This window comes from Lepisma saccharinum, chromosome 24, assembly GCF_977018435.1.
Source record: "Lepisma saccharinum chromosome 24, izLepSacc3.1, whole genome shotgun sequence".
NCBI classification, from domain to species: domain Eukaryota; kingdom Metazoa; phylum Arthropoda; class Insecta; order Zygentoma; family Lepismatidae; genus Lepisma; species Lepisma saccharinum.
In genome coordinates, this window is record NC_139252.1 from 35989960 (window position 1) to 36009335 (window position 19376).

The following is a 19376-nucleotide window of genomic DNA, read 5'->3' on the forward strand; positions in this document are numbered from 1 at the left end:
AGAAGATGGATGGAGAATCTGCAATATTTAAGAGAGTTCATCCTCCTCATCGCCATGTAGCAAACATATCCACAAAAGGTAACGTTTTATTTCTAATTTTTAAAAATTAAATTGTTTTAGCATGAAACAGTTTTTTTCCCTTGTAATTTGTTGAAGCTGATTTAAGTGTTCGCTTCAAAATGGCAGTGATATATCTGTGTATACCTCGTGACAGGTTAGGTTTGCAGCAACTTTTCGCTTATATGGACCTAAACGTGCACACAGAATATAGTTCTGCTGCAATACTGCCGATTTTCTCACTGTATGTAATATGAATGGCTCGACGGTTGAGGCAAGACTGGCACGGAAGATTCTGAGCACCATTCTCGCACGGATTAATACATAAAGCCCGGTGCAAACGTAACCTGTCGCGGAGTTTAGTTGAACCAATATTTACTATGTGACACACTTTCTGAAAATAGTTAATCTCACTCCACTCATAACAAATAATTTTCGTAAACACTTATTTAGCTAATGACGAACGTCTGTTGAAACGACATCACCATTTTATGAATTTCATCAACTTTAATGCTCATGCTTGATATCTGTCATTTCACTGCCATAAGGAAAGAGCACAATGTTCACTCATTAAGGCTTGCCTGGACTTTTGTCCGATGTCTACATAGCTGTTATCAATGAATCACTATGATAGTCCAAAATCTGAAAGAGTACATCAGCTTAGAATTTGTTCTACAGCATTCATGTTAATCTCCCACAATAGTTGAATAGATTTACGTAGCCACGAAACTGTTGTGAATACTGAGACAACAGCGAAAGCAAACCACGTGAATGATGTAAGAGGAATTCTAAGTACATATAATTTTTCAGATTTTGAATTATCATAGCAGTTTATCAAAAGGAGAGGAAATTTCGAAAACAGTTTCGCTGGCGTTGGCCAAAGGTTCAACCAAGCCTTAAGTAGTCTCTTTTATGGGAGACTTTTCTCAAAATTACACATATAGTTTCAATCAAAAGTAACATGCAAATTAAACAAGTGTGGATACAGTAAATGAATGTCAGTCTCCAGGAGAATATGGAATTTGGGAAATTGTTGAGGCAAAAAATTGAACAGGTGAGACCAAGAAGGGAAAGTCCACTTTTTGAATAAACTGGGCAGAATACTTTGAATACATATCAGAGTTAAAATAAAGGTTTTAAAAACAAACCACTTATGGAATATTGTTACTATGGTTATGATGAATAAGTTTGTAGTTGTAAGTTTCTTCATCCAGCTTTTAGTTTTGGTTGCTATGAGGTTTTCTTTTTATTTCCCGAAAGTAAGATCGAGTGGAATCTTTCCCTCCTTAGTCTCACCGATTCAATTGTACTTCAGTAGGCAATATTGATAGGTAGCGTTTGCACACATCATGACAAAATAGCATACTGTTTTAAAACTTTTAGTGTGTATCTCTATGGTCAGTGTATCCAATTGTGAGAAGATTGTACCATATTGTATCTACTAATACCAGCCGGTAACCATATCCGAATGCAGGCACACATACCCAGGAATTACCCATCCTTAGGCCTACTGCAAAGTTTGCTCTCAGTCTGCCATGGAACATTGGCAGTGAATTGAATTGAACCAATGCAGGAGTTCGTCCGAACAAGTTCCATTTAGGAGACGCAGTGCACCGAGAAGCGTCAGAAGTAGATATGCCTCTTTCAACCTGGAGACTTCTGCTTCTTCACCCAGCCATTGCCTGGCCCACCTCATTTGATTGTGCTACTCTGGTTATGGCGATCCTTATTGGACCATCACAGTACTTCTTCATGTTCGGATGCATTTCCGATAATTTTACTAATCTGATACATCCATAAACAAACTTTAGTGCAGAAGCTTTGCCATTTTGTTATATTTTTTATGAATATAATTTAATTCTCATATACTCATTTGTAAAGATCTTTTCATTTTCTTTGTCAAAATCTACTATGATCATGTGGTTACGGCATTAATTTAGGATGTATGTGAAACTGCTCCTGAACCTCAATTTTAAAAATTAAATGCCATGCTGTAACTTTATCCTATCTTGTGAGTGAACAATCTAAAGTTGTATTTTGGATAAAAATTCAAGTGTTATACATAATTACACCCACCACAAAATGACTTCGGGCCTCATAACAAAAGCACAAAAAACCATCTTTATCACAGGCTGGAGGCTAAGTCTCGAATCATTGACTTGTTGATAAAAGCAAACTTGGTAGGATTAATTGTTCTATCATTAAAGATATTTTCAGTCGAGTAGCCAATCGATATCTGCACTCTGATGGCCGCCATCTTGAAAATAATCCGCCATATTTGATATTTTTTGATTTGATATATCTCGGGAATGGTGTCTCCTATCAACATCCTGTTTTCTCAGAATTGTTCCAAAGAGAGTAAACTTTCATAATAAATCAATAAATCTATTTTTGAAAAATAAGAAATAGAAGTTTTTCAGAAAGTCTTAATTAATAATTCTCGAACAAACAATGGCATTTTTCTATTTTATAAGATTACTTAGTGTTTGTTACAAATCTTTAGACGAACTGAATCCCTATTTTTTCTAGATTTATAAATTTACTGTAAATAACATTTTAAGAGAAATACAATTTACAAACAAGTCAACATAATTTTTGAAAAAGAATCATTGTTAAAACTTTCAACTTGCAGTTATTCTCATAAAATATTTTGTAGTTTTTCTGAAAAACTTCTATTTCTTATTTTCAAAAATAGATTTATTGATTTATTATGAAAGTTTACACTATTTGGAACATTTCTGAGAAAACTGGACGTTGATAGGAGACACCGTTCCCAAGATATATCAAATATGGCAGATTATTTTCAAGATGGTGGCCGTTGGAGAGCAGATATCGATTGGACTCTATTGAAAATATCTTTAATGCTAGAACAATTAATCCTACCAAGTCTCTTGTATTTATCAACAAGTCAATGATTATTTTCCTGTAGTTTACGGTTATTACAAGCATAAGAAAACAGTTTTTTCTTCGTGACGTTTCAGGAGAACACACGCTCCTTTCATCAGACATTTATTTTCATTTTGACTAAAGATGCAGTTATAACAATGGTTAGTAATTTTTAAACAAAAAGAATCTGTTATATAATGGATGTTGTCAATGTTACATTGTTGTAATATAGCAACTTAACTGTGAAAAAAGCAGTCTATTTTTTTAAATTATGAATCCCAAATATCATCAGGTAATTCAAATTCATCATTGTTTTCACAAAGTCTCTTGATGTTTTCTGTTACATTAAATTTTAAAGATGGTGGCTTACTCCATTTGTGAAAAAGAAAACTCCACACTGGATCTATGTTACCATTTTCATTATTTAATTTATTCCAGTGTTCTTCTGCAATGAACGAGGCTTCCCAGACATTCAACTCTGTGTTTCCCGTTAATCTTTTTAAAACCCTTCTCTTTTTAATCAAATGCTTCTCTTCGATGATATGAGTTGACAAACCTGTTCTTGGGTTTAGATTTATAATGTCCAAATCATGTTCGTGCCATCTTATTGCCATTTTCCTTGCTGTTTGTCCCACATAATCTTTTGAACATGAACAACTTATATTATATATTCCTGTGGTTTCCACATCTGGTAGCGAGTTTCTCATTTTGAATTCATTAAATGTACATTCCAAACTTCTTGGTGATTTAAAAACAATTTTGAAATTAAAACTTCTAAAAATGTTTGCAATTTTATGTGAGAATCCCTTGTGGAATGGAATGCACACAAATTTCTTTTCAACAGATTTTTCATCTTTGTCTGTATTTCTCTTTTCCTTTAGTTTTCTTGCAACTTGTTTTTTGATTTGGTTTATTCTGGTAGTGTGAAAGCCATTTTCTTTTGCTATATTAAAGAGCCTTTCTTCTTCATTTTTGATATCCTCATTATTAGAACATAGTCTTTGTGCTCTCAGGAAAAAATTTAAAAATATGTTATCCATTGTTATACGCGAATGTTCTGATTTGGCATGGATGTATTTTTCCCCCGATAATTTTTTCTATGGACTGATGTTTGAATTGTTGAGTCAGTTGTCTTAATTTGCAGATCAAGGAAAGAAATTACATTGTTATTCATGGGTTCGCAAGTGAATTTTATGCGACGATGTGATTCATTTAATGATTTAAATACGTCCATGATGGTGTTCTCATATTTAGCAATAATTAGCACATCATCTACATATCTGATGTAGAGTTTGATATCCGCACCTATCGCATTAACAATTGGAGATTCTATGTAATGAAGGAAAATGCTGGAGATGATTCCGGATACTGGGTTTCCCATTGATAGACCATTATTTTGCTGATAGATTTTGCCATCAAATATAAAGTAATTGTAATTTGCACATACAGTAAACCATCGAACCATTTCCCATGATTCTACTGGGTTAACCTTCATCTCAATAAGCCATCTGTGTAATGCATCTGTGGCACCTTCTATTGGGACACTAGGATATAAATTTTCTACATCAAAACTTGCAATACGATACTCACTATTCCAAACAATATTTTTTAGTTTCTGTTTCACTTCATATGCATTTTTAACACTGAATGGTGTTTGTTGTTTAATTATAGCAAGTCTTTCAACTAAATATTTGGATAGTTTGTATGCAGGATGTGTGAAAGTTGCAATGATGGGTCGTATTGGAGTTCCAGGATATGTAGATGATGTGCTAATTATTGCTAAATATGAGAACACCATCATGGACGTATTTAAATCGTTAAATGAATCACATCGTCGCATAAAATTCACTTGCGAACCCATGAATAACAATGTAATTTCTTTCCTTGATCTGCAAATTAAGACAACTGACTCAATAATTCAAACATCAGTCCATAGAAAAAAATTATCGGGGGAAAAATACATCCATGCCAAATCAGAACATTCGCGTATAACAATGGATAACATATTTTTAAATTTTTTCCTGAGAGCACAAAGACTATGTTCTAATAATGAGGATATCAAAAATGAAGAAGAAAGGCTCTTTAATATAGCAAAAGAAAATGGCTTTCACACTACCAGAATAAACCAAATCAAAAAACAAGTTGCAAGAAAACTAAAGGAAAAGAGAAATACAGACAAAGATGAAAAATCTGTTGAAAAGAAATTTGTGTGCATTCCATTCCACAAGGGATTCTCACATAAAATTGCAAACATTTTTAGAAGTTTTAATTTCAAAATTGTTTTTAAATCACCAAGAAGTTTGGAATGTACATTTAATGAATTCAAAATGAGAAACTCGCTACCAGATGTGGAAACCACAGGAATATATAATATAAGTTGTTCATGTTCAAAAGATTATGTGGGACAAACAGCAAGGAAAATGGCAATAAGATGGCACGAACATGATTTGGACATTATAAATCTAAACCCAAGAACAGGTTTGTCAACTCATATCATCGAAGAGAAGCATTTGATTAAAAAGAGAAGGGTTTTAAAAAGATTAACGGGAAACACAGAGTTGAATGTCTGGGAAGCCTCGTTCATTGCAGAAGAACACTGGAATAAATTAAATAATGAAAATGGTAACATAGATCCAGTGTGGAGTTTTCTTTTTCACAAATGGAGTAAGCCACCATCTTTAAAATTTAATGTAACAGAAAACATCAAGAGACTTTGTGAAAACAATGATGAATTTGAATTACCTGATGATATTTGGGATTCATAATTTAAAAAAATAGACTGCTTTTTTCACAGTTAAGTTGCTATATTACAACAATGTAACATTGACAACATCCATTATATAACAGATTCTTTTTGTTTAAAAATTACTAACCATTGTTATAACTGTATCTTTAGTCAAAATGAAAATAAATGTCTGATGAAAGGAGCGTGTGTTCTCCTGAAACGTCACAAAGAAAAAACTGTTTTCTTATGCTTGTAATAACCGTAAACTACAGGAAAATAATTCTATCATGCAAGCAATGCGTACATACAAGAAAAAGTCAATGATTCGGGACTTATCCTCCGGCCTGTGATAAAGATGTAGTTTTTTGTGCTTTTGTTATGAGGCCCGAAGTCATTTTGTTCCGGGTGTAAGTTAGAAAGTAGAAGGTATTTTAGTACATATTGTTCATTTATTTTAACTTTCTGATGTCTTAGGTTTCCATGACCAGGTTAAGCTACTCATTCATAGCTGCCCAATTTCTCATGATGGTGAGTGGCCACCAGTCCCATACACTGGCCGAAATCTCAGGGGAAAAGTTTAATGTTTCCCTCCAGGAGATTCAGACCTGGACTCAGCTCGAGCCAAAGCCTGTTGCCTTATACTCTATCCTCAGAATCTCAGGAGCAAGCCGCACATAGCAGCAGAGAAGGGGGGGGGGATCGGATGGGCAGAGTGAAGCAGTACACGCTGCTGTGAAGGCTGGTAATTGCAGTCACTTTCCCCTGCCACGCAATCCTGTTGCCTCTCACGTGTTTGTTGGTGGAGCCACCTTGTGTCACTACTTGTCCTCCAGACACACCAAGGACAGAGTATAGACGACATGGCCACAGTGCAGGACGTTTAGAAAACCAAAACCTTTTGATATTGTTTTGAAATCAAATGGAAATGTTTGATATTTCATTAAAATAAGCCATCATTTCATGTTTACAAGCTATTGACAAAATGTTCATATTTGTCTGAATTTGCATTCCAGGTAAAACTCAAGAGGAAACATATTGCACTGATTTTAACACTGCTCTTCAACTGGCCAGTAAGTTATATTCAAACATTAGCCTTTATTATAGGACATATACACATATACATTTTGCGTATGAATAGCATTTTGTAATTACAGAATTCTTAATATGAAGAAATTCATTATAGTCTTTTTGTGCTTCTTGTTTTCTGTATGGTATCATTAGTAACATTTCAAAGTGTTGTAAAGTTCCGAAGTGCGACAAATATTTATTTAACCTTATTTATACAATACTGTTTATTAAATTATTCATGTTTTTCTTGTAATAGTAATAAATTCATGCTGGCATATTGACGATCTAGAAATATGGTGCCTATTACATTAAATAATTTTGTATTATCATAAATCTCTTGTTACTAAAGACAATAAAAAATATAATCATGTTCCTGCAAACCATTGGATATGTGTAATTGATAAATCAGTTTATTTAATTAATTAACAGTATGCTTTACTTGAACGTTAAATTTTTCAATCTGTATTTATTTAAGGTGGAACCATGTTCAACATCAAGCTTGTCTTCATGTGTGGAATAATTGTTCTCATTACAACAATGGATGTTGATGTCATGAGCTATCTATTGCCACAACCAGAGTGTGATTATGAACTCACTCTTGTCCAGTTGACAAGACTTAAAACATACAGGAAAGCAGGTAATGATAGTGAGGTAATTTAGTTTCTTGCTATAATGTGCAGTATATCTGCCGCTTAACCACAATGAAAAGAATACACTGTTAGAAAATAAATAATATTCACCTAAATATTCATTTTGTGGCATGCTTGAAAAATGACTTTTTTTCGACAAGACAATGCCCATCCACATATCGACAGAGTTTGTCTGGCATGATGCTGACACTTCCTTGTCCAACATGGACATCACAAAGGCTGAGAGTCAGAAGAGTTTGAGTTTTGAGTTTGTGTTAAGTCCACTTTATGCACAGAAATGCTAACTGGGATGGCATATTGTGTAAAGTGAGTTCTGAACCATTATGTGCTTCAAACCTGGGATCCCTTGATTACAAGATGACTGACAACATTACCAGTAGCTATGCCATTGGGAAGGCCACATCCTAATGGGAATTGATGTCATTGTTATTTGATTGTAAAAGAAAAGCTTAACAACCTTATGTTTGTGACAATAGAAAGAAAGATCTGTTAGTTCGTATTCCAGCAGGAACTAAAGTACAAATCAGGAGGTCTAAAACTAGAGTCAGTGTGCCCACTGATCTGGAAATACTGAAAAGTCAGGAAAATTGGCATAGGAGTATGTACATTATTTCAAAATCAGGGATTTTAGTTTGGCCAATGAGTGTGTAAAATACATAAACCAGGTTAGAACCTGATGTTTTTATATTCCACCAGTCAAACCGAAAATAAATAAATGTTTCCATGAGACCATAATCCAAATTCAAAATGAGATTATTATGTTAGAGACCAACATTTTCCCTTTCAAAGATTTACCTCAATTGAGGTGGGCATAAGATACATGAAAATAAGATTTTTTTTATGTATTTCCGTGTATTAAGACATTTTGAAATAATTATAATAATAATAATATAACAGTTGTGCCAGATATTCATTCATCTGGTTTCCAACTAAAAGTCTTCCAAAGTATATTACATATGGTAATTATCATATTAATTGATTGTATTATTGGCATTATTACATAATCAATTTTGGAATTTGATATTGAAAAACAACTTTTTACTTTCAGCAACCTCTGTATAAAAGTGCTTTTATGGTTTATTTTTGTTTATTAATTTTGAACAATATTGAATATACTTGATTCTCATGAATGGCAGGTGCAACTTTAATAAACTTGATTATTTGCATGTTAAATAAGAACAGTCGGGAAATTTTTATTTTAAAATTTTCTGGCTAATATGGAAGTGGAAATTGTGAGAGTTTTATATCAATGTGTTGCACGTTATAATATGTAACCCCTAGCGCAACAGCCCATGAGGGTCAGGACATACCTACTGACTCCCAGCCTCGCTCCCACCTACCAAGGTGGGAGATCAACCAACTGGTTACGGGGTGACGTGTGGTCAGCACAATGAACCTCCAGTTGTTGTTGTTGTAAGTTTCCATGACCGGGATACACTACTCTTCGTAGCTCCCCAATTTTCTCACAATGCTGGGTGGCCACCAGTCCCATACACAGGTCGAAATCTCAGGAGAAAAGTTGTTACGCTTACCCCAGGAGACTCGAACCTGCACGCGTTCCATAGCCAGAGCCCAAAGCATGATACCTTAGACCGCATGGCCATTGTGTGGAACATACGTGCTAATATGTTATTTTTAAAAATGAAGTTAGGGACTGAGCCGATAGCTCACCAGTGTCAGCATCGGCTCACCCATAATTGAAATATTTTTCATATGTGTACTGTATTTGCTTTCCAGGAACAATTTTGGGAAGCATATTCATTCCCTTATTGGCTGACGTGTGGGGTCGTAAGTTGCTGCTCACCATTTCAATGATCGCCACCTCATCACTTTACCTAATCATCAGCTTCATCGATATCTATTGGCTCTTCTTCGTTCTGTCAATGGCACAACATTTCCTGTGAGTATCTTGTGTCTCAACATGGAATTATGTTTATGTTCCGTGTATCCCCAGTTGTGGTTAGTGCCTTCAAAACTTGCCTCAAAGAAGTGAAACAGCACGTTGACCATTGTTCGAAAGTAATAACCTAATTCCACTGATTTTGTCAGATCAAGTTTGAGGGCTACAGTTACCTTAATGAAGTGCAGTGAACTGAATGAAAGGGAGATTGTGCAACCTAGCATCACAATTAGAGTGCTGTAGGGAGAGCATTTTGCTCAAGTGCCTAATAGTTTGCATGTACGACACTAAATGGCATACGAAATCGAGAGCTTCTTCGCTCGAGCAAATAACACTCGAACGGGCAAAACAAGCGGTATATGCTTGAAGCCCAGCAGTACACGTATTACCGTAATTTGTCTCTGGTAGTGGGCCCTCAAATATGGATTGTGAGGTGAAGGACACAGTGAAATTGAAACTTAAGTAAACATAGTCAATATCACCATGTTAAAATGTAGTTTTGTCTATCTTACCAATGCAGTGATATATGATTGTGGGCTGAAACTACCAGGACAGATATTTTACACATATGTCTATGATTATTATCACATTAAAATGATATTCCATGGTAAAAGCTCAAGCATGGGAGACTCAAATGAGTATGAGTGAGCAAAAGTAGTTCTATACAGTACTCTAGTCACAATGGTGAAAAGAAGGTAAATTTTCCTGTGTCCATTGCACCATATCACAAAGCCACATAGTGGGATGTGAAGGTGGAGTACCACATATTTGCAGTCTCAGCAAATTTTTCTGGGGGTCTTGTGATCAGCACCATGTTCCAGCTGCCTTTACCCTTCAGGGTTGCCCCCAGGTACCCATTTATTAGAGGCTGGTGAACACCAGAGCTGCTTTATGCAGAGACAGGATTGACAATATTCTGATAGATTACCCACCCTGGGAATTGAACTCTGTTCTCCCATGCAACAGTCAGATGCCTTATCAACTAGACCACCTAGCTCCAGAGTCAGACTGAAGCTAGAATTTTACATGGCACTCATGGAAGTATTACCTTTTAAAGTAATCTAGCAACATACGTGTATTAGCATAACTGCAAAGGTTCATGAACAGAATGAACAAGTTATTGTCAAACAATATTCTGGTCAGTCAAAATGTTAGGTTCAAGAATTATTTTCACTCTCAATAAGAATTACCTGTGAGTCTAAACACATTCATTGATAGTATTTAAAATAAAAGTTACGTAATATAATAACCATAATAAAGAGCTGTTTGTGCAATTACCACATGAGGACAAACATGCAAAACACACTTAACAGCACAGCATGAATTTCAAGGTTAGGTCTTTTATCTGCCATAGCACAATTTCCTGAATTTTTTCACAAGTATTACAATTTAAATATATTCTACTTGCCTCACTGGTTCTTGAAATAACTGCAATGAAGCAGTACGAAATACTGATCACAATTTGTTTTTATTATTAACATCAATTCAGCCCTTGCAGAAAAGCTTTAATCAAATCAAATTAAATCAGTAATAATTGCAATAGAAAAGGGGATATGAAAGCTTTTTTGAAAATATAAACTAGGGGAATCTTTCATACAAAAGTGACATGACAAGCTGCACATGTTGCATGTCGCTTGTGTATCATTTGCACTTTTCACAATATGTGCATTATTGCTCTGTTGGTCGCACATGCACAATGAAGCCTTTTCTTATGGACTGGAGGGGACCAAGTCGCTAGTCGTTTCACTTCCATGGGCAGTGCGTGAATTAATGGGCAGGAGGGGATGCTGGGGATCCCCCCCCCAAGAGAAATTATCTGGACAAAAGAAAATTATTTTTATCTCTGCCAGGCATGTTTTTATCCCCCTCAAAGAAAAATGAATGAAAACATATGGTATATCATTTCTTAACTATGGTAAACATAATTAAAAATTCATTCTGAAAGCAGTTAATTAACTTTTAAACCAATTGCATCCTACTTCATGCCTGAAGTTCTTTGTTCAATGTTGTTTACTTGTCTACATTGTCGTTGGGTGCAGAGGTTTTTCAAAAAAGAAATGTTTTCAGTATTCTGGTTGATGAGAGCACCATTGTTCAAACAAATTGCGGCTTAACATATATGTTTTCATTGAATTGAATTAGTTAGATAGCTCCTTTTGTGTGTGAGTTGGGGTTCTCTTAGAATGTAAAGAAGTGTTTCTCAATTACGTGTAAATGTTATCATAAGATTTAATGACTTAGGTTCTAAGGTACTTTGAACCACAAATCAATAGTTTATTTTACTGACTGGTAAAGTATTCAAATTCGCATATCCAAAAAAAAAAAAACCTACCCTGCCCCCCCTCCCCGAAATGAAATCACAAATACACCACTGAGTGTGCATCCCCCTCAAAGCAGAAAGCTTAATTTGCGCAGTGCCCATGGGCATGAAGGTAACCCACATGTCACATGTTGCCTGTTGCATGTCTCTTCTCACTTTGATCTGAAAGCTTCCTTGTGTGCTTTGTACCATTAGCCCAGGCTCACTCAAACTTTTATATATTCAGGGCTAGCTGTTGGTCCTGTGCCAATGGAACGTATGCCAGAGACCCAGGTTTGAGTCCTGGTCAAGCCTTTATTTTTTGCTGAAATTTCTACACTGTGTGTGCCAAACCGTAACATTAACTTCAGCTTTATAAGTAGTAAGGTAGGCCAGGTAGGATGCAGTTCATGCCATTCAAAGTAGTACTTCGTAATTTTTTATAAATAAGTATCCCATTGCGACTGTACCATAGAAATCTACCCTAGTTTGCTTCAAAAATATTCATATTTTCACATGAGATAATCACTTTAAAACAAATCAATTTCTCCACACAATGCTGTTGAAAAATAATGAAAATTCTGCATTTTGCATAATTTCCAGGATATTTAGACTAAAGTATCATGGGCCATTTTTGCGAGACACCCAAATTCCAGAAAAGTATTAGGTGGTAACGGTGACTAAATTTCAACCGATACTGGTACATTGGTATGAATATCTGTACAGTCGCAATATCTATATCATTCTTCTTGCCTATTTTGTTTTTGAAAATTTTGTTGTTAAGCTAGGTTTATTGTAAATATTTTTTTGATATCTTGATTTCTAGCATGTCAGGATTGTATGTAGTAGTCTGGGCCTACATCATGGAATTCCAGGTTCCACAGAGCAGAGGGTTTATTATGGGAAGCCTAGCTCTCTTCGCCTTATGTGGCCTTGGGATAATTCCAGGTAACCTATTTTCATTAACAAAATGTTAATTTCTAACAATTCCAACCTCTCTTCATCAGTACACCCTGGAAATAGCATTAGTGCAGGTTAACTAGGCTGTGGTACATGCACCTGCAGTCCAGATACTGTGAGGTATATAGCTTCAGCTTTCAGCCAGTTTTTTATTTTATTACTGTTCTTAAGAAGTTTTATTGCAGTTTTAATTTTTATTTACGTACTGGCTCAAATTAGCTTTTATTGTTTTTAAGTAGATCGAGTCTCCTATTGGGTGAAGGGGCAAATAGCCTTTATGCTGTAACACCAATAACTATTTTAAGAACCAAATTAAATCAAACCGTTCTCTGCTGATAAAATACTTGTTATTGTATGATTAAGTTGTTAATACATATATTTGCTGGGTAATACAGTTGTAGTAACATTCTAATCATCAGCTGATTTGAGATGCCTCAGTGGTTGAATGTGTTGAGCTATGCCAACGGTCCAGGTTCAAGTCGTGAGCTTGACTTCAGTTTCATCTAATCATCATTCATTCCCATTGTAGTGATTGACTAACAAAAAAATATACAAATCAGCTGCCTTGATTATATATTTTTATCAACCCATGTCTAAAAACATATTTGCAAAACACAGAATCAAGCAAAGTTGTAGGTTCTGTTATTTAAGAGATAAGCCAAAATACCACTTTGAAGAAATTTTAAACATGCTCAGATTATTTATAAATTTTGGAGTATGTGCAATTTTGCTGTATCAGTCTTCTGGAGCTTTTCTTTAAAAAATTCACAGATGCACTGAGAGAGAATAAGAATATTTATAACTGATATATTACTGAAGGAAGCAGAAGAATAGATGAGGAGATAAATGAATGAAGAGAACATGGAACTGAATCCTCTTGAAAGTTAGGGTTTTCATATGGAACAAGGAAGTGCCTATGTAATACATATAATTAGAGCCTGAGAACTGAATCCTCTTCAAAGTTGGGATTCATATGGAACAAGGAAGTGCCTACGTAATACCTATAATTAGAGCTCAAGAACTGAATCCTCTTCAAAGTCAGGGGATTCATATGGAACAAGGAAGTGCCTACGTAATACCTATAATTAGAGCCCGAGAAGTTGAGGCATTTATTTTCATTAGAATAGGCTGGCAAATGGACATTATACGTGGAAAATAGGCACCAAAAGCTAAAAAAGGTAGGCACAATAAACTGGAAAAATGTTGCAAATTCCAATTCACTTGTATTTATAATTTCACTCAAAAAGTTAAAATCTACATGAAATAACATTTTTCTTTCCTTTGTTTTCTTGATTGCACCTAACCCCTCAACATTCATAGCTAGCCAGAAAGAATGCTTTTTTGTAACAGGAAATGATCTCTCTCTTCGAGAGAAGTAATTGGAGCATCCATCAAACAGGCTATTGTAACCAGATTCATATCATCAGAAAAAGAATTTCTGCCTTTAGGAATATCACAATTAAGGATTTATAAAACCATAATTACCCCAACAATGCTCTATGGCATAGAAAGCTTAATGCTCCAAAATAAGCATAAACGTAGATTAATATCAACATCGATGAAATTCCTCAGAATAGTGGTAGCGAAAACAAGACGAGATAGAATCAGGAAAACTAAAATCAGGGAACAGCTACAAGTAGAATCAATTGAAGAGATAATAGAGAGAAGAACACAGGGGGCTGGTATGGTCATGTTATCAGAATGGGAGAAGAAAGAAAACCGACACAAGTAATGTAAGCGTGACCAGAAGGAAGAGGAAGACCTCGGATAGAATGGGAACAATAGCTGTCAGAAATGGTTACTAAAAGAGGGAAGACATTAATGGAAGTTAAGAGAATGGCACAAGATAGGAAGAGTTTTAGCAGATGGCTGAAGGACCCCGAAGCCTAACAGCACGAAGGGGAAGAAGAAGTAAGTAAGAAAGGAATATCACAAATTGTTTTCAATTTTTCCAGTTCCACATTTGTACTCCTTACACATTCACACTTTTCTGCAAAAGCTAACTTTTTCTCCTGGTACTTCAACCAGCTGCTGCACCGATTCCTCGAATACTTTCATGGATGCTATAAGAGTTTCACCCCTTTTACAGCTTTGTAATTGTCTTGGCAACACCATAATGTGCTAATAAACGTTTATGAAAGAAAAATAAGTTGTGCATATTTGTTAAACAAACATTCTAAAATTTTATTGAAAATGAAAAAAAAAGCATTAAAATTAAAAATTGGCAGTAGGATATAAAATAGGCAAAATTAAAAAGCCTCTAAAACATTAGCAACAACATAAAAATGTATACCAAGAAAAGTTTTATCAATGTAGGAAAACAAATGCATTTTGCCAAATGTCCGAGCTCTACCTATAATTATGCATGAAGCAGAGTTGTGGACAATGAATGCATTTGGAATTAAATTCTTAAGAGGTATAGCAGGGAAGGCCAGATGAGACACAATGAGGACTGAGGAGCTTTGACAGAGAGTGGGTGTAGTGAAGCATATTTTATAGATCAGGCACAGATGAGATGAGCATGTGAAGAGGAAGGATCTAGAAAGAAGGATTGAGGAAAAAGACAAAGTGAAACCATGATATCGGTGGAAAGAGCAGGCAGTAGAGAGAATGAGAAGAATGGGACATGTGGAAAGAAAGCAGTTGGACTTCTATCCTGAAGCATCCTGAGACTGGAGATGATGAAGTATGATAACATTTAACTCCTTAAGTGTGGATGGGGTATGTATATATGTCATCTGCAATGTGCTGTTGCAATGCGGAAGGTGTGTGTGTGTGTGTGTGTGTGTATATATATATTATATTATATTATATATATATATATATATATATATATATATATATATATATATATATATATATATATATATATAATCACCTAACGTGATTGTTATTCATGATTGGGGAAGAAAAGACATGGTTGAATAACAATTACATGTAAGCAAATTACTAACTCTTTCTGCGAAAGAGTATATATACGAGGGTCACTATTTATATTTTGAGCCTAACAATGAAAAAACAGGAATTTGGCATTGAAAACTGCTGTATTGTTTTTCGAAGTATTCTCCTTTATGGTCAATACACTTTTGCATTCATTCGAAACATTTGTCAAAGCAGTTTTTCCAATCTTCTTGAGACACCTCCATAATATGGTTTTTGAACGCATCAACGGCGTCTTCCGCCGACGAAAATCGTTGTCCACGCAATTTATTCTTGACATTCGGGAACAAGAAGAAGTCATTGGGTGCCAAATCAGGACTGTTTGGTTGATGACCCATCAATTCGATTTTTTGACTGTTCATAAAGTCGGTTGTTAGACGAGATGTGTGACAGCTGGCATTGTCTTGATGAAGAATGATCCGACGGCGTTTGTTTGTTTTCCATATTTGACCGAAGACCTCTGGCAAACAAATTGTTGTGTACCATTCAGAGTTGACCGTTCTACGTTCCTCTAAAGGCACAGTTGCCACATGACCAGTTTTTCCGAAAAAACAGGCGTCCATTTGTTTCGATGTGCTTAGAGCGCGAACAACTTTTGTTGGATTGGGTTCATCTTGAAACACCCATACAGTCGACTGCTGTTTACGTTCCGGCTCATATGCATATATCCATGATTCGTCACCTGTTACAATCTTATATACGTCTTTTGAAGCACCACGATTGTATTTATTGAGCATTTGTTTGCACCAATTGACGCGAGCGTCTTTTTGAGTTTTTGTCAAATTGTGTGGGATCCAACGAGAACATACCTTTCTCACAGCTAAATGATCATGTAATATTTTATATATGCTGGTGGAACTAATGCCTATGGTTGCCTCAATCTCACAGTATGTCACATGACGATCTTGCAGTATTAGGTTTTGCACAGCATCAATGTTTTCTTGAACAACAACTGATTTTGGACGACCTTCGCGATTCTCGTCGGTGAGCGAATGGCGGCCACGATTAAACATACCAGCGTTTCACAGTGGTAAAGGATGGGACTTCATCGCCAAATGTGGAAGTAAGTTGATCGATGCACTCTTGTCTTGATAATCCACGTCGAAAATCGTAAAAAATCATCGCACGAAAATGTTCACGAGTTAATTCCATTTTATTGTTGTCGCGCAATCTCCAAGGCAACATAAACAACGCAAATGAAGCTATTGACAAAACATTTGAAGTACGTTATGGTCAATAATGCCAGACGATTCCGTGCAAACATCAAATTGCACCTAACTTCAATCAGTGTTGCCAAGGCTCAAAATATAAATAGTGGCCCTCGTATATATATGCGCCACCAAAATTAATAGAACCTCTAGAAGTAAGTTTCGCAGAAAGAGATAGTAATTTGCTTACGTGTAATTTTTATTCAACCATGTCTTTTCTTCCCCAATCATGAATAACAATCACGTTAGGTGAGAACTGCTAGCTGTAGTAAAGACAAAAACAGTAGCCCAAGAGGAAGAAGATGAAGAAGAGATGAAAGAGTATCAGTTAGACATAAGAAAAGTTCTCAGCTCTCATGCGGTGTAGTTTGTGCATAATAGAAAATTGAAATATGACTAAGAAATGAAGTTTGCGTCACACGTACATTAAGTTGCACTTCTTTTTGGTTAAATCACGATAGCTCAGTCGTTACGCATCTGACTACCATTCGAGAGACCCAGGTTCGATCCCCGATGGGGGGATTTTTCCCCACTTGTTCAAGCAGCTCTGGTGCCCACCCAGCATCGTATAAAGTGGGTACCTGGCGGAAAATGTGGGGTGAATGCGGCGAGGAGCATGGTGCTGATCACATCACCCCCCACCTTCGGCTGTGATCAAGAAAGTGTGGGACCCTAACTCCACATCCCCTATTTGCCTTCATGGCATGGTGCAAAGCACAGGGGAGCACTTTACTTTTTTTTTACTTCTTTTTGTTAAGTTTTGTTTTAAGTCCACTTTATGCACATATAGACTAATCAGGACTGAACCTACAGTTTAAAGTGGGATTCAAACGACTGTGCAATATGCCTCCACTGTGTATCGAATCCAGGATCCCTTGATTACAAGGCAACAATGTAACTGCAATGCTATTGTTGAATCCAGAGTTGCACTTGTTGTTGACCTTAAAAGCAATGACTGTGATTATGAATTGGAAAAAGAAGGGAGTGATGAAATGGAAATTTGCTAAAGAACTTCCATTTTCCAGTAGGGGCTTGTTCAGAAAATGCCACAATTAAGGGGATAACCACGACATTGACATGCACTTTTGAAACAGAACTAAGAAAACTTACATAATTCCGAGGATATTTGGTCCCCAGAAAAGTATTTTCCTGGTTAGTATCGGAAAGTACCATATTTTTTAACACTACAAAACGTATCAGTTCGTTCGTTAATACTTTTCTCTTTTATCGTTATCTTGTCACCCTAGGACTCCTTTTGCTCCAGAGACCTAACACAAGAGGATTCTACAACTGGAAGGAGTACCACATTGGTGTTTGGAAGTCTTATGTGTTTCTGGGTAGTCTTCCGTTCCTTGCATGTGCCACTGCCATTCAGTTCTTCCCTGAAAGCCCAAAATTCTCATTCGTCAAAGGCCATATGGAGAAATGTTTAAGTGCCCTGCGACAGATTTTCAGATCCAACACGAAGGACACACGACAACTATATCCGGTAGAGTATTTTAATTTAAAAGTTCTGGTGCAGGTATTTTAAGTTGTTCACAGTAGGTATTTCCACCGACAGAATGAAAGTTCCAATGACGTTGAGACACAGGAAGCAACCTCGCACGTGTCTTCTTTGCTGTCTCTCGACCAGCCCTGATGATGACTCCAAGATGAAGTCAAAAGCTTGGACAAACTTTCAGCATGTTTTGTGTTGTTTCTAACAAGCTTATATTTTACTAGAAAGGAATAGGAAAAAGGACATTGAGGTAAAAACCTGAGTCTAGTCATCAACCTCACTATTGCAATTATTGTAGACATATACGATGTCTTTAATGGTCGAGTTAGCCGTGGAGTGGCGGCTAGCATGCCGAGCAGTGACAGCACATCTGCCGGCAAACTGGATTCAACATCCTCGTAACTGGAACCGCTAGTTATGTAATGAAATAAGCTCGTAGAATTACATTGACAGCTACAATTAATATGAGCACGTAACTTGTTACAAGAGGTGTTTGAAATGTTTTCCTCCTGCTTCCACACATTTACAGCTTTTTTTAAGGAAATTATCACTAACATGTATCAGTTCCTCTTCCTAAATGGCTTCAATTTCTCTCCCGATGTTTTCTTTGAATTCTTCTAATGTATGGCTTCAGGTTTAAAAGTTTGGTATCTCGCCACGCAGATGTCATGTCATTCTTGTGCAAAGCGCCGGAGGGATTTTTGAGGAGTATGTTCCATTCATGCTCCAACGTCGTCGAGTTTCTCCTGAGTATGCTGTTTTACCGTTTGCTTCTTAAGAACAGACCCTGTTTGACTAAATTTGTTCACAAGTTTTCAAATACTGTCTCTGTGTGGAACAGGAACATCTGGGAATTCTGCTGCAAATCTCATTCTAACTTCCCTGCAAGAATTCGTAATGATGTAAGAGTCGTATATAAAAAAAATGTTGTTTTGAATTGTACATATAGTGTGACATTATTAGACTGCAGAGAAGCTACCATTTCCAACAAACCGCATATCTGTATCTAGCATAGTTTACATAACTAAAACAAAACAATCTAAAACACTTGTTAACCACTTACAGGGTTGCTACACATCTGGAAAACAGGGAAATGTCAGGTAATTTTGCAGATCGTCTGGAATTTACATGCATTTTGGAGTCTGCAAGAGAAAGAGTTGCAAAATGAACAAGCAGTTCACTTCT

General features: G+C 36.0%; 1 protein-coding gene across 1 annotated transcript in view; it reads left to right on the forward strand.

Moving 5' to 3' along the window:
• Positions 1–5: 5 nt before the first annotated feature.
• Positions 6–19376, forward strand: part of LOC145978150 (synaptic vesicle glycoprotein 2B-like) — a 32008-nt gene continuing 12637 nt past the window's right edge. The window contains exons 1-6 of the mRNA XM_083110590.1: positions 6–78; positions 6682–6738; positions 7212–7373; positions 9124–9286; positions 12412–12533; positions 17941–18182. Of these exons, the coding sequence (XP_082966716.1) occupies positions 6–78; positions 6682–6738; positions 7212–7373; positions 9124–9286; positions 12412–12533; positions 17941–18182 (819 nt within the window). The remainder of the gene's footprint in view (positions 79–6681; positions 6739–7211; positions 7374–9123; positions 9287–12411; positions 12534–17940; positions 18183–19376) is intronic.